The sequence below is a fragment of the Lepisma saccharinum genome, chromosome 8 (genome assembly GCF_977018435.1).
Source record: "Lepisma saccharinum chromosome 8, izLepSacc3.1, whole genome shotgun sequence".
Classification (NCBI taxonomy): Eukaryota; Metazoa; Arthropoda; class Insecta; order Zygentoma; family Lepismatidae; genus Lepisma; species Lepisma saccharinum.
The window spans coordinates 65,572,598-65,589,859 of record NC_139236.1 but is presented as its reverse complement, the minus strand read 5'-3'; the positions used below and the strand labels follow the sequence as shown (position 1 = coordinate 65,589,859).

Sequence of the window (17,262 nt, the reverse complement as noted above, 5' to 3'; positions counted from 1 at the left end):
GCTTTGTATAGCTCAGTATGAGACGGTCAGAAAATACCATAGCGGTGTCCAAGCCCCTGTAACTGCAAAGAATTGTGATTTCTACAGGAAAATAAGAGATAAATCATACGCACGTCAGGAATTCTAATTCAGGCTAGTGTTAATTTTCGGAAACTCCAAGCCATGTCGTAAATCAAACTTCTCGTTCGCACCAACCTTTCGGCAGTGCTTCGTACGTCTCAAGCCAAAGCCTTACGATGGGATTCAGGGGGAATCAAAAGTCGAGCGGGTTCGCCAGTGAGGTATTGATCTAGCTCAAGACTTTAAGACTTTCTGGAGATTTTCATGAAATGAGCAACGGGGGAGACCTGCAGGGAAAACAAACACGCGGGAGCGCAAGATGTTCCGGGACTCGATAAAGGAGCAGCGACTCTTTGACGTTTGGCGGAAGTCCCCTTCCTCCACCCACCATTTACCCCTGTTAGCTATATCTTTTTTTTTTTTCAGAATTTCCTAGTAACGCCTGTGCAAGTATTCTCTTGAGTAACTGAGAGGCTTCGTAAACAAGTAAACCGACTCATAAGTTATCTTATCTTGTAACGGCATCAACAATTAACGATTTGGTTTGATTTTCGTTATTTAGCGTCGCTTTTATGCAGCTTTTGTCTAACCGCGATGATGGGTTGAGTTTGTTTCTAAGTCAAGTTAATGCACAGAAAGGCTAGTGGGGACTGGACTTAACGGTTTTTAAGTGGGATCCGAACCACTTTGCAAAGGATGCACACAGTAAAATAAATGCATTATATCGATTGATGCACTAAAGCAGGGGGTTTTCAAACATTTTGCAGTTGTGGCTCCCCCGTGTGCCAAAATCTGCACGCGCCTCTCCTCAATAATAACAGATAAGTAACACGCGTATGACCTTGAAAGACCAACTCAAAATGTGTTGATACCTTTGTTTACTGTTGATACACATACAAGGAATGAAAATATAATGTTTGTGATTAATACAGGTAGTGTACATTGTTTTAATGTTTGTAATCTGGTGTGACTTCATTCAGCGATACGATATTCATGAGACAAAAAGGACAAGTACAGATAGTAAAAAAGGCTAGTTACAGGCTTACAGCAATGTTTGGATTTCTTCATTAATTGTAGTCCTGTTTCCGCTAACAAAATTCATTTACGAAAGCAATCACCAATGCTTTCATCTTTAATCTTTCTCTTACAAAGCAGCAACTTCCTTTTGAAGGGTGGCACCTTGTCTGATAAGGGCAGGATTCCCCTGTAGACATACATTCAGAACATTCAGTTTCTAGCAAATAACAAAACGACACGCCAATTTCTGTACAAAGGCACTATCGATGAAGTTTTCAGCATTGTCATGGTTTCTTCTACAAGGTACGAGTGTTGTTCCTGTCTCAGTTCAAAAACACGAGAAAGATACAATGCTGAAGGACAAACAACGTGAGTTTGCAACATTGATCTGCCGTACACTATAAGTGTACGTCTACATGCGTTGTCTACACGTAATCTACGCGCATTGGGTTGTAGTTTACATAGATTACGTAGACAATCTAAAGTGCATTAAAATTAATTATCAAGGCTTTCATGAAAGGAAAGTGACATTTTCAATTATATTGGTTCCTGAAAAGAATCCTATTTACAACATAATTTCTCTACTCTTCTAGCATCAACTATGGAAGAAAATAAATAGTATGCAAAAAGAACAACAGATGGCAGTCGTGAGGCAAAATTAGTCTTTTTCCCATGGAACACTAGAATATCTCCTATATTAGGTTTTTTTTCCTAGGTGAGAAATTGTTCGAATTTGGATGAGAGCGTATGAAAAGTTCTCTTCACACATCAGAAACTGGTACGCAGTATGATTTTGTTTTACTTCCACGGCACCCTTTGCTAAGTTATCTTTTTTCGCCATGTTGTTTACATAGATTACGTCATCTACGCGTATAAAATAGTCTACGTGTAGAATGTAGACTATCGCTGTTTACGCGTAAACGCACATCACTGGTTTGCAATTATACAGAATATATTTAATAATATATATATTGTATTTAAATATAAAAAATAAAAAATGTTAATAATAAAATAAATATTTTTTCGAAAGATCTCGCGCCTTCCCAGGGAGGTGCGCTGCACAGTTTGAGTACCACTGCATTAAAGTGTGTTTTATGGCCTCTGCGAAGAATCAGATTCACATTTGATGCATTTTAGTGCGTTTATGTATATCGTAAGAGAAACACGAAAGTGCATCGTATGATGCAAGTGAGGATTTCTTTCAGTCGAGATGCACTTTAATGCATCATTTGATGCGCTTTCATGCATCATTTGATGCGCTTTCATGCATTCTGATGCGGTTTGATGCATATTCCTGCATCTTTTTCGATGATGCACTTTAACGTTTGGTCTGGAGCTACATACATACTTTTATGTAGCTCAGATGAATTAGACAAAAGTGACAGACACACACACATTGACTTCATACACACACGATAACCCAAATACAGGATTTCAATTACGTATATATTTAGATGGATGTAACTGTAATTTTTAAAATGTAAGTGTCCTCAGAAAATATTTTCAACATTTATTACGTGCTACTACAATAGTAAAATAGTTATTAATCATGATAATAGATGGCGCCAAAAAAATATGGAAAACAAGTGACAAGATTTGATGACGTTTCAGGTGAAAGAATTACGTAGGAGTTTAAATATATAAATAAAACATGGCACGGAAAGATTCAAATTCGGAAATAACAAATAGTGGTAAGAATGGAAGGAAAGAAGAAAACTGAAGCCAGATGCTGAAGAAGAGTCAATCAGAAATGTCAAGAACCCCAGAACGGGTTTATATGCTGTGCTCGAAAAGGTTTATGATCCAAATGGTTAAAGCTTGTGCTATTGGTACGATTAAATATGTTCACTTAAATTGAACCGAGAAGTAACTGTAAAGTGTGTAGAAATTTTAAAATTGTGAGCAACTTTGCAAACAGGGAAAGAAACGCAGACAACCGGATTTGAGAAGGGACATATCTAAGAAGTTGTCCCGGTATTTTATCCATGAGTTTCCTTTTCTTTATCTCCTTATTTTACCCTCCTTTGCCTAATTTGGACTGTATACAATATAAATGTGGACCAAAGCCCCACCACCCTCTGCTGGTCTTTTCGCTGGTTAATCTATTAATATATACTCTTGGTCACGTCGTTATATATACTTATACATGCTTGCGTTATCTGGACAGATTAGTATGTAGCTATTCCGGTGATAGTGCATATTATCGGCCCCCCTAAAGGCGACGCCTTTGTGTAGTATCGTGAAACGTATGTCATTTTAAAGGTACTTGTTTAAGCAAAAACGTTAAATTGGAAGATTTTTAAATGAGTTTAGAATTAATAAATTATAAGTAAATGAACTAATGACAGATTGAAAAATTCACAACTTAAGGGAAGTAAATTAGCCTGCGAGATGTAATATTATTCGTACAATGATGATTCTTATCTTACAAGAAAGGTAATTTTGTTAGTATTAACTTAAGAAGGAAATTTTTCGTGTATGAGAAATAAAGTAAGTTATAAGCCAAAATGTTCGCTCATCTTGCACATGGCGGCCATATTGGAAAATATGATATACGAGGCGGATCCAGAAGTAAGTTTCCTGAATGGCCAACAGATAGCAGGCCATGCGTTGCGAGAGAGACGGTTGAAGATGGCGGCTCATATTCCAGCTCTTGCCGACTGTGAGGTTCGGTCTGTGATAAAGTTTTTGAACGCACAAGGCATAGCACCGATCTAAATACATCGTCAGATGTGTCAGGTGTAAGGGACAGACATGATGAGCAAGCAGATGGTGCGTCGCTGGTGCAGTCAATTTGCAGAAGGTCGGCAAAATGTGCATGATGAGGAGCACAGTAGGCGGCCCTCCATTGTTACGGACGACCTTGTGGAGCAGGTGCGGCAGCGCATTGTAGAGAACCGTCGCTTCACGATTACGAAACTCGGCAGCCATTTTCCGCAGATTTCTCGCTCCTTGTTTCACGAAATCGTCACGCAGAACCCGCTGTTCCGGAAATTGAGTGCCAGGTGGATACCAAAGCAACTGAGACCCGAACACAAAGCTAAGCGCATGGGAGCAGCATTGACACTTCTGCAGCGGTACCATGATGACGGCGACGAGTTTGTGGACCGGATCATCACAGGCGGTGAAACATGGGTCACACACTTTACCCCAGAAACCAAACAGCAGTAGTCTATGCATTGACGTCACACTGGATCTCCATCAAGACGAAAATCAAGCAGATTGCGTCTGCGCGGAAAGTGCTGCGTACGGCGTTCTGGGACAGACAGGACATACTGCTCATTGAGTTCTTGACCAAAGGTGAGACGGTGAACGCTGAACGGTACTGTGAAACACTACGGGCCATTCAGAACAAGCGGCGAGGGATGATCAATGCCGGTGTTGTCATGCTGCACGATAACGCTCGGCCACATACGGCTTACTTTCTGGACGGGCCTCGTACTTAAAGTCCGCCACCTCACCGAGTGGTAGACTTTTCACCACTAGACTTTGCTCTGAACATTTGGCTATATTATGACTTTCAGGTAATTGCTATAAAGTCACTTCTAGGTTGAACCCTAAAAAATACAAAACTAATCCGCGAATCTAGATGCGCCCAGACTACTAGAGCCATCTGAGTTCACTTTTATACACAGAAAGGCTAATCAGGACTAGACCTACAGTTTAAAGTAAAGTCCAAACCACTACGTGCTTCAACCGATTATCGAAGCCGGGTTCTCTTCATTACAATTCGACTACGTTACCACTACTCCATCAGGGAAACCTAGAGCTATTTTTACGGTAACTAATATATGAAAATTTGTAAACTCTTGTAAAAATTTAGGTCATCAAGATTTGCAGCACGATAGATATGCAACGGGATATTTCATCGGTCCGAAGCTGTAATGACTTTCATTTTCAAAGATAGGAGTGAGCTTTACTGCAACTTTTGGCAAATCGCTAAAATGATGACGAGTGATGATAATACAGGGTTATTCAAAAAGAAAGAGCAGATTTCAAATGTTTATTTCTCAGAAACTATAAAAGATAGAAACACGTGTCATACATCAGTGGGTAGAGGAAGGTTCAAAGTTTTATTGTTATTGCACTCAACATGAGCACCGTGTGTTGCCCGACAAATATCAAAACGATACTCTACTTCTCCTGTGACGTCGCCATTTTACCTGTAAAGAAAAAAAACCTCCGTTGCAGGTATATTGAATGGAACTGATAGGCAGGATTATAAAACTTTGAACCTTCCTTTATCCATTGATGTATGGCACGTGTTTCTATTTTTTATAGTTCGTGAGAAATAAACATTTGAAATCTGCTCTTTCTTTTTGAATAACCCTGTACAATGAATCTCATGAAGGGAAAATCACAAAGAACACCCATGGCCAGGCTGGGATTCGAACCCGCGACCCCTGGCGTCGTAGCGCACTGTGCTAACCACTCCGCGACAGAGGTCGTCCGGTAATGTTAGATTGTGAAGTAGAAGGAAGAAAACAAAATAATGTTATTAATTATGTAGCAATGTGGCGGCGATTGGGTTCCAAAACCAGGGGGGGGGGGCAAAGTGCCAAAACTATAAGGGGGCCAAGACAGTATATATCCCTTTGTAGAAAAATTTAGCCCCCCCCCCTTAAGCACTGCCACTGAGTAACCTATAATTGTGATATGAATTACAATATTAGAGATTTTCAATAGCTAGAGATATTTTAATACATTCCCAAAACTGCTGACTTTCCTTCTGAGTTCAAGAATCCACTTTCTTGAGAGATACAATTGAATTATCTGGTTGGACAACTCAACTTCCTCCCCATTTATCTCACGTCATGATGACGTCATTTAAGCTTTGTCAAGTCCATATAGTCCACCAAGATTGTTTACCATACGGAATTTCAGTGATGAAGCCAATTAAACAATTTCTTACGTCATACTTGGAAAGGTGTGACCCTGTGCTACAGTGACGTGTGAAGAGGAAGACTCAGGTAAAAAGCTCCCCCGGTTGGAAACACTGGCACTACTATCCTAGCTCATCTGTTCCCGAATGCGACCAATCTAGAAACGAGAAACCCCATTTTTATCGGTACCAATTCCCAATGGGCCAGTTACCGAAGCGAAAACAAGTATGTTTTTTTACTATCCACAGTAACTTTCCGTTTGAAACGACTTACTTCCCCGCAAGTGAAAAACACATTTTACCAACGTTCGGACCAATGTAGTAAAAATGCATTACAGAGTTCGTTTAGTGCGGACGGCGGGGTATGGAGCGCACACTTCCTGGACCAACGAATCGTTTACAAACCGTCTTATGTGCAATAAATTAAGGGACATGCGAGCTTGGTTACGACACTGTTTACGCTTATGTTCACCGGGCGGGAGGTTCTACGTATTTTACCCATTTGTTAGTGAAACTGCAATGAAGTTAGTTTCACACATGCGTCTCCTTCGAAGCTATCTGTAAGAAAGTAAACCAGTGGTGCAGAAACGTTTTTGATTTTGGATGACGAACTTCAACTCTCTCTGTCTCTCTCAATCTTTCGCTCTCTCATTATTTCTGTCTCTCCCTCTCTCTATCTCAAACTTTCTCCATTTCTCTTTTATCTCTGTCTTCCTTCTCTCAATCTCATCCTTCTCCATCTCTCTTCTCTCTTTCCATCTCTCTCTCTCTCATTTTTCTCCATCTCTCCTTGAATCTCTCTCTTCCTTCTCTCTCATCTTTCTCCATCTCTCTTTCTATCTCTCTCTTCCTTCTCTCACTCTTATCTATCTCCATATCTCTCTCTATCTTTCTCTTCCTTCTTTCACTCTCATCTTTCTCCATCTTTCTTTCCATCTCTCTCTCTCTCTCATCTTTCTCCATCTCTCCGTCTATCTCTCTCTTCCTTCTCTCACTCTCATCTTTCTCCATATCTCTTTGTATCTCTCTCTTCCTTCTATCACTCTCATATTTCTCCATCTCTCTTTCTATCTCTCTCTTCCTTCTCTCACCCTCATCTTTCTCCATATCTCTTCCTTCTCTAACTCTCATCTTTCTCAATCTTTCGTTTATCTCTCTCTTACTTCTCTCTCTCACGTCTTTCTCCATCTTTCTTTCCATCTCTCTCTCTCTCTCATCTTTCTCAATCTTTCGTTTATCTCTCTCTTACTTCTCTCTCTCACGTCTTTCTCCATCTTTCTTTCCATCTCTCTCTCTCTCTCATCTTTCTCCATATCTCTTCCTTCTCTAACTCTCATCTTTCTCAATCTCTCGTTTATCTCTCTCTTCCTTCTATCGCTCTCATATTTCTCCATCTCTCTTTCTATCTCTCTCTTCCTTCTCTCACCCTCATCTTTCTCCATATCTCTTCCTTCTCTAACTCTCATCTTTCTCAATCTCTCGTTTATCTCTCTCTTCCTTATCTCACTCTCATCTTTCTCCATCTCTCTTTCTATCTCTCTCTCTCTCTCTCTCTCTCTCTCCCCCCCATTTCTCTTTCTCTCTCTACTGTCCAAAAATAAAAACTTTATTTTAAATTTTCTTTATTTAATTTTTTAAATTTTATTTCTTTTGAAATAAAATTTTAAAATAAATAGAATTTAATTTTTTATTTAATTTAGTTTATTTTACTTCGCTTTCCTTCCACTTTTGGCTAATCGCGAAGCTGAGTGATATGTTGAAATTGATTGAACACTCACAGAGAACACCCATGCCCAAGCCCGGATTCGAACCCGAGCTTCGTAGCGCGCTGCCCTAAGCACACCGGCACGTGGGTCGGCAACTAGCAAAAAGTGGCAGAAAAGTTAAACAAATGAAAAATTACGGCGCACACGCATAAAAACAAACCCGCTGTAAGCGAGGAAACATTTTCTAGAAAACTTTGCAAAAAATCAAAATAAACGTCTCATTTCTCAGCATCCAATAGTCCGAAATCAGATAGGAATTTAATGCATGGAAAGCAGTGCATTCGGTACGGTCGTCTTGAAAATTTCACCACGTCCTCTGGGTGCAACCTGTTTCTTGATTACATCTGCGAAAAAATAACAAGGCCGTGTTTCCCCAACGCAGCCCCGCAAAGGTTCGCCCCTTCCTTGTCAGATAACTTCCAGGTTCTCAAAAGTTACCGTTCCGGGGGGTATCCCTGATGTCTCAGGGACCTTCACGACTCTGCCAAGCTTGTCTATTTTTCAATTCTCCACCTGCATCCCTGAAGGTGTCTTCATCAAAGATTCAGGGAGTTGAGAGTCCACGGCGTCTCCATGTGTCGCAAATTCCATAGCTCCGTGACATCTGAACCGCTTCAGTTGCGAGAAGGAAAATTCTTGCTAGACAGAGTCAGACAGCTGGAAATGTTACGCCTTTTTAACGCTTCTAGAGTGGTTGCTATGATACGAAACAATGAAGATGTCTTTGGTAATATAATATAATATGTCATAACATATTATGTACGGGGTGACTCAGTGAAGAACTGAAAGTTCTTGTCATAACATATGTACAGGGTGATTCAGTGAAGAACTAAAACCTTTTGTTTTGAAAAATCCATTTTCAATTTCCTTTCTTGTATCTACCTTTGATTCTGTTAAGTTTTTTGTCCGACATGCACATATAACCGTAAGCGCATCACAGTGAATTGGATTCACTGTAGTGCATCAAATGATGCATTTACATGTGTAATTTTGGTTTGTTACAAATTGACTTGTTTGAAACATCTTACTGCTTCAAATGGAATGTTACTGTGATGTGTGTCTTTTGATGCATGTAAGACGCATTTCATGGGCCTCCTCGATGGCATAGTGATAACGTCGTTGCCTTATAATCAAGGGATCCAGGATTCGATACCCGGTGGAGGCACATAGTGGTTCGGAGCCCACTTTAAACTGTAGGTCCAGTCCCGATTACCCTATCCTGCATAAAGTGAATTTAAAAAACGAAAACGCAAACTCAAACCGTAAGACACGTTTCTTTGGATCCAACAGCATCTGTTGCACTTTAACATGTTATTAAAATATATATATATATATATATATGGATTGTTTTGTGTCAATCGACACATTTTCCGTTCTCTGTGTGATTCATCGCATCACTAGCACTGTAGTGCGGCAAAAATTTCGAATTGCAAGTCGTCAACAATGTGAACACGATAACTGCCGTAAATTTAGAGGCTTTGAGACGAAATCTTCGTAGTATATAAATACATTTGAGGAGAGGCCTTGTATTCCATTGAGTGTAATCAGCCAACGCATTTCAAGATAGGTGACAAATACAATCTATCCTAACTAAATTTTGGAAAATACACTTGGCGTGGATGATGTTCGGAAGAGATTGGTATGTAATCGCCAACGTCTTTTGGAAATCTTGACAGCCTAAGTAAAGAAATGGAGAATTATACAGCGTGTCCCAAAATGATTATCGGTGTTTCAAGTAGTTGGTATATTGCAACAGACGAAGGTGAATGTTTACATCATACATGTACGAAAAGAGCGGCTGTTGAAGTTGGCTACCCTGAACGCTTATCATTTGTTTCAGTCAGAACGGCGTAGGTGTATTACAAGATGGCGACTTCCATGCAGAAGTCCATTAGTGTCATTTAATTTACAAGGTGTGGTTCTGCTGTATCAGTTCAGCGAGCTTTTCGACGGCGATTTGGAAGTGATCCTCCGTCCGATAACAACTTTCGTCGATGGTTTAGTAAGTTTCAAACAACTGGATGTGTCTACAAAGTGAAGAGTTCTAGATGTCCAAGTGTGGAACGAAAGCGTCGAGAAGCATTGGATTACCGGGTGGATGTGTGCTTTGTCAGTAAATGTGCTCACATTAAACATTTATAAGGTGCACTATGTAATCCTGTTGACTTCTTGTTTATTCCCATATAAGCTTTCTCCTTGTACCGGACATAATACAGGGTGCCCAGGCTAGAGGTATATAAAAATAAACACATATATTTTAGCATCTGTAAAGTTTATTAACTTTCTTGTCCTGGTTATGCACAAAGTAACTCAGAAGGTTTTTATGTACGTTGGTACACCTCAATGTTAGCACAATTTGTAGCTCGACACATATCCAAACGAATAGTCAAGCTTGTGCAACACAGTCAAGTATTGAGGCGTTATTAGCGCAACGATACGCTGTCTCAAATTACCCAAATTGTGAACTTTCCATTGTGCACAACATCTTTAATGAAGCCCCATGTAAAAAAGTCTAATGGTGTCGAATCGCCAGACAGTTTCTGCGCATGCGTGACTCAACAGCACTATTGATCGTCCAAGTGGATTACTGAAATCTTGGATCGATGGTCAATCGACTGAGCTTCACTACGAGACAATACAAAGAGCAGTTTTCGCATTATCAGAAGTAATTTTCGTATACATCTAGCCCGGACACCCTGTATAAGGGAAATTAAACGACTATGAAATCCCGATAATCATTTTGGGACACGCTGTAAGATGTTATCTTCTACTGAACTTGTAAAGGAACGTACGAACTGAAAACAAATGCAGCATCTTCCCACAGCGGAGCCATTCACTTGTTTTCCATTTATAAGGAAGCAGAAGCGCCAATAAGAAAAGTTGAAACTCGTAAAACCCAATGCGTCTTTCAGAAAGGTCTATTTTGATGAGTTTTCAATTCACAGCAGAACACAATCGTTTTTTGCAGTCAGTACAGTTGGAAACAGCTAAAAAAGGACAATATATTTCATTTCCAGTCCGGAACGCGGCGTTCCTAACTCAGGGATAGGAATTGTCCATGTTTTATCGTTCCTGCAGCTGAATATCCACAGGAATTTGTGCCATTTCGGGGCCAACTTTTTTTTTATAGCAGCCCGAGGTGAAAGGGTAGCAGCATATATCGGTGTCATAACGCTGCAGCTGTTTGGTTAGATTATTTTTTATTGGGTCGACGCAATATTTCGAAAAAGGCAGAAGAGGAAGCAATAACGCCTGCCTCTTAAATTGCCTTCTATTGGTCCGGAATCTCCAGGGAGGAAGCAAGTTGGAAAACAAACAAGTAATAAATGGAGAATTTGAAGACAGGCTTTCCACAGTCGCTACTACTAAATAAGCTCTGCGTATAGGTTCTGTCAGTCACTCAGTTATGTTTCGTCATGTTCAGTTCCATGTAAGATAACTGAATCCTTTCCAGGAGGGCTAATTCTCAACGCTAGGCAAGCCCAGGCACTTGGAGACCCATCGCGTGAGATTGAGGGGTAAAATAACTTAACCCTATCCTGCTTCCCCAAAGATATGATCTGTACACGCCCCTGTTTCGTACCCATCGATGCACTAGCACGGAGAGATAGAACTGATTGAACTATGATCTACTCCCCCCCCCCCTATTCAGTGGATCTCCGCACCCTATTAATCCGTGAATCATAGAGATCTTAACCTAAAATTTAACATTTTCAACATATTTGAATTCCTATAAAGTTATTTATCTGTGAAAAAACTATCGTGGAAGCTTTATTTATAACTTGAATGTCAAGTACACCGAAAGTATATGGCATTGTAAACCAGTTAATAATTATCCCTTTACTTGTTCCAGACATATATTAAAGTCATAGCTCGAAATGCCACGTGTGTACTTGCATGTACGTGATACAATACACTATATTCGAAAACCTGCCACCTGGTGTTAACTGAAGTTATTACGTTTTCCCGCCAACACGTTCTCCATACAACATGATCCCATTATAGGCAATTAAATATGTCTTAGTCGAGCCAACTGATGTACGTACCGGCACCGTAGCACAGTTTCGCATTTCCACATGAGAATAGCCACGCACAACAATTGATAGTTAATCTCTTGGTGCTTGCAAAAGCGCACTTTTGCTTTGAAATTAAACGTTAGGCTTAACCGTTTCTCTCCTCGACAAAATGGCCGCGAGGGTTCATGGGCGCAGCGAGGGTGTTTTAGATCCCTAGTCAGGCCGTTGTAATTAGTTCGTAGGCGAAAACGAAGCAGTAATTAGAGACTCTGAAGCGGCTGTGCAAGGAACAAATTGCAAAGAGAGGAAAACAAACAATTGAAAACTGGGGGAGAAAACATCAAAGCAGAGGGAACGAAAAAAGCATCGACTAATAAGCAACGAAAAGCTTGGATCTCAGTTATGAACGCGGTCGAGGGATCTTGTTGTGAGGTGAGGGTATGAAGTTGTAAAGACTGGATTTCGCAACCATAGACTTTGATGTCCAGAGTATAGATTCATGTACCCTTCAGTGGTTTATGTGGAGGCTACCACACTGACCGAAATATTAGCAAGCAAAGGCCGCTGATGGTTTAATGGTTGGTGTGGTTTTGGAAGGGTAACGTATTATTGGTAACGTTCCGAAGCTCTTAACAATAAGAAGGTATGAGTTTAAGGTGACGACCACCACATCCTAGAGTTGCTTTTAAGTGTCCAGACAGCATTAAGTCAAAAGAAAAGTTGATATGGGAAAGAGTGGTTTCTACTAATCCATCTGAAACGTCTCTAAGTGTTGTTCAGTGAAATATCACTGTATTACATAATATTAATTCACTAGTAATCATACAGGGTCCTCTTCTGTCTGTATATTAGCATTCACCCTTACTATATGCCACTGACACACAATACAACTAGACGTACCTACTAAATAAACACTAACTTTTTCAATTTAGTGCACACTAAACACAGTGACGACAACAGTAAGGAACCAACAACCTATTACTAAACGTAAATAACATTTCATAGTTTTAAAAAGTAAAGAATGAAGCTGTACTTTAGAAACAAGCCTAGCGTTGCTGTGGGCTATTATTATAACTTGCTTTATTACTATGTCACGTCATGCTGAATGATACAGTCGGTTCAGCTCATCTTTATTACCAAACTAGTATTTATTTATACCAATCTTCTATTAGACAAGAAAATAATGAATTGTAACTATAGTGTAAAATTAACTTGGAGTTGAACGGCATTGGGAGAATTACTATTCATCTATGGGTGCCAGGGGTGTCTCACCCCCACAGTATGTCTTTCCAGATTGTGATGTGTGTTGATATTGCTCGAGGATAGCAATATCGCACCTTCTGTGTAGGTAACCAACTTCGCCGCGTTGTGTTGCAGGAAGCATAACTTGCATGATATGACACGAAAATGCCACGCAACAGAATGCTATTTTATGTCCCCTTCCCACCCCCAATCCTAGGGGTGCCGGGGTGTCTTACCCCCACAGTATTTCTTTCGAGATTGCAAGTGATAACCAAGTTTGGTTGAAATCGCTCCAGCCGTTCGAGAGTTATTGCTGAACAGACAAACACACATACATACATTCATCCATTTTTATATACGAATAGAAGAAAGATAGATTGTGCGACAAAAATTATAAAACTGTTAACGTTAGCTAAACTCCGATTGCGGATTTTGAAAGTTTGTGGCAACTTCAGTTCTTTATCCACAATATGTACATCTTGTATTGCTTCTGAATGGCAAGCCGGTAAATGTGTAAAGGTTAATTGTCGTATGTTTATTATAAATTTGTAACGATATGTAAAACGTACAAATATTAAACTAAACATAATTATTTTTTTAAAAATCCATGTTTGTATACCGCATCACTTACAGGTCATAAGTTCCCAGGGTTTGAAAATGTTAGCACTTTCCAAAACACAACCATTCGATTGTGCACTCCCAAGTGGAAATTAGCATACACTTGGCGAAAACGGTTAATAGTGGACTGTTTCGAATGATGGGCTTGGGTTCAGGAGTTGGGTGGTTCAAATTTTACCGTCGAATATGGTTTTCCGTGATTTTCCCTTAATTGATCCACATAAATGTAGGGATGGAACCTCTAACGAAGGCCACAGACGTCTCTCTCACTGTTTCTTCACCTTCGTTTAGAGGTTTTGTAATATCAATTGATCTTTTACCATCATCGTTTCTGGCGAAGTAGCAAATACGTCCCTTCTTAGTTGATTAGCATTACAGCAATATGAGACAATACGGAACACGGCAGGCAATTGGGAGCGCATTCGAGTGGCCATGCGACGTCGATGGGCGGCCTGTATTGAAGCCGGGGGTGGACATTTTGAACATCTCCTGTGGAAGATAGACAAATTCCAGTGAGCACGTGTTGTGACAGCCTATAACTCGGAAACCAAACATTTCCGGACCTATGTTCATGTAAACTTTTTTCATTCTTTACATGTAAGGAACAAGCTCCTTAAGTTATGCCACCTATTTCTGGGACACCCTGTATATGTAAGTATTTGTGCCAGGATGTATGACTCTTTATCTTTCCTTTTACTCTATGTTGACAAAATTATTACATGCCAACTGACCACCCATCCCCTAGAAAGGATTAGCGCGCAGTACCCATGGGTATATCGAATGTCCACCACTGGATACACATGAACCTATAATCAAATCTCATCAAATGAAAATTAAATATGGCAGAAGTGCTAGTTCGACCACCAACAACATTTACGTCATCTGGTGTTAGAGAGAAAAGTCGTCAGATTTGAAATCGATTAATTCTTTTAACGAAACGTTTCTCTATTCTTGATTGAAAATACAAATACCGGAAATCTAAGGCTTGTGTCTGGTACTATACGGTTAAGAAACGAAGCACTTCGTAAAATAGTTTCAAATAATTGGACTCAAAAGAGGTGACAAAACATCGACTAAAGGTATTTTAAATAAATCAACAAAATTTAGACGAGCAAGAAGAGAAGAGAAATTTCAGGAAACTTGCGGGATATCTGCACTTTCTGTACTTTTGTTCAGCACTCACGTTAAGTGATTTAGCTGAGTTATTAATTAGAAAGACATTTGTTAGTGGCTGGAAGTTGAGAGAAAATAATCTCTCGTTTATTGCAAGATTGCAAGGTAAAGGCAAATCCATAACCAATTGGAGCAGTTTACGTCATTATTACAACCCATCGTGGAAGTACAGCGCCACATTTCAACCTGGTGGCGGAAAATTAAACTTTTTATTTTTATATCGCCATCCTCTTCCCCATGGTCTGCATAGTGGATTCACCAAATTTCAGAGTTCTGCGATGCCTCAAACAGGCTACAGAGGGTTCTGAGTTGGGTAACTTTAATCCTGGCCAAGGGGTACAGGTGCACAGATGAACCTAGAGATGAGACATAGCTATATATCTGATTTTTCCTACGGACAGAGAGATGGAATACTTATATTGTGATGGCAATTTAAGGATGTCAGAGAATTAGATATCCATAAATTAAGTTATTGAAAAATATTTGCCTACTCAATGTATTTGGCTGAGATTCATCAGACCAATCAGAATCATTTCTAAAGCCTCGGTAGTTTTCGACATACAGTGGCTAACACATCTTTCGATCCAACTAATTTTGTTAGACCATATTCAACTTATTTTCATCTCTGTAACGCATCAAACTTATCGATAGTCGCCAGGAGACCCTTTCATACTGATTAGCGTCCTGAGAGCGCGACCAGTGAGTGTGGAATTACAATACCAAATAGGTTATTTTATACAGATTAAGTCCAATATTTTTTTTTTAGGTAAACGTCACACACAGTAAAAACACCTCACAGAACGCAAATGAAAAGTTAGGATTGGATTGATAATTCAATTCCAGCCCAGTCTCCAGCAGCACCAACACGGACAAAGTTCAGTTTAATCGCCATCACGTGATCGATTTTTCGAACGCCGTTTCAGTTCCAATGTACACCGCATCCAATAAATTTTCACGCTGTGTTTACCATTACGATCCTGTCGAGAAATGAGCAGTCACCGGAATGGTCTAATGGTAACGAAAGATAAGAAACCGGGCGGCAAAATAGAATAGAAGGGCATTTGTTCCCCCTATACAGCGCCACACAATCTACACCCATAAGAATACACTATGTAGTGTAGTGTACCGCATAGAAAGCTTTCCTTAGATCGAATGTGTTCTGAATTTTCTGTTCGTGGAATAGGATTTTATGAACTAATTCTTGAAGTATCCGAAAAATTGATATTATGAAATAAAATCTTAGAGACGTATGGTATTGTATGAGCTTCCAGAAAGCTTATTAAACTTCTAAAAGCGTGGTATGGGGTGTTACATTTACAGATCTAGTAGATTTCTGTTTGTAGGGTTACACAAGTTTGCTGCATTTTCGCACAGACCTATTTGCTGATCTACATATACTTTCGACTTTGAGTTAGTGCCTGTATACCTTAAGAGGAAAAAGTCTTTGGTGTAAACGTGCAGTGACTTATGAGTCGCTTTCTGCCTGCGAGCTGAGGCCATTGTCGAACTTTCTCCTCCATTAGTAAACTTGCTGGGGTGGTAAGTATGCACAGAGATATTCAATTTCATTTGCCGAGAAATTTCTGTAAGTTTTATGCTGACAGAGGGTAATAAACCACTCCTCTTCATTGGTGCAAGTTTGTATAGGAGGCGTCATCTTTAAAATTTTGATACTTGATTAGTGTTGCAGCCTTGAGGTGGTTTTGTAAATAACAGTCGATACCTCATGTAAATTTGTCCTACAATTTTTATTGAAATTTTAAGGCTTTCATTTGACTCTCCTAGTATATATAATTAATATAATTCACGTTTTTATCTATAAACGAAAAAACACTTTCCATAAAGCTGCCTTTACAACAATAAATTCTGAAAGGATGAATGTAAATATATTCTGTGTGAAAGAAAAGGTTTTAAGGACAGTTGAATGTCTCTAGTCTTCATAAGTGACCACCGGCATAGCAGAATGCTTTTACAGTTTTCAAAAGACAGCATAGTTTGTTAACAGTTGAAAGCTTTAGAGTCTTCATAAGTGAGCATCATATATCAGCATGACGTATATGAGAACACGAAAGGTGTCAGTTAGAAGTGCAACACACATATCTTTGCCGTTGCGCAGATACCAATCTTCGTTTCGTCTCCCTCTCTCTTAGTATTTCGTGTTCTACGCTGCTCGTCAACCTTCGCCATTGTTGCCATATTGTCATTCCATTCCTGGACACACTCGCTCAAACATCATTGAAAACAATTGAATAGCGCTCCAGCTCGCGGTTCACACCGTTCGGCAGGGAAGGTAATGTGTCAATATAGCATGGCGTAGTGGTTGCTACTTTTATGCAGTGCATGTTCATTGGCTAGCTAGTGACTAGTGTTGCCAAATATAAATATGAAGCACTATTTCTGTTACGGAAGGAGAAAGGCAAAATGACTGTGAGTTTTGTTGGATTGTAAACGCCATATTTTTATTTTAAGTATTTGACTGGTTTAACAT

General features: G+C 39.7%; 2 protein-coding genes across 3 annotated transcripts in view; one reads left to right on the top strand and one right to left on the bottom strand.

The window, feature by feature from the left end:
* Positions 1-17,262, bottom strand: part of cpx (synaptic transmission protein complexin) — a 1,041,575-nt gene that overhangs the window by 1,000,541 nt on the left and 23,772 nt on the right. The gene's annotated exons all lie outside the window — the stretch shown is intronic.
* LOC145991824 (histone-lysine N-methyltransferase SETMAR-like) lies at positions 3,832-4,248 on the top strand. The gene has a single exon (XM_083127870.1). The coding sequence runs from the start codon at positions 3,832-3,834 to the stop codon at positions 4,246-4,248; it is 417 nt and encodes a 138-aa protein (XP_082983996.1).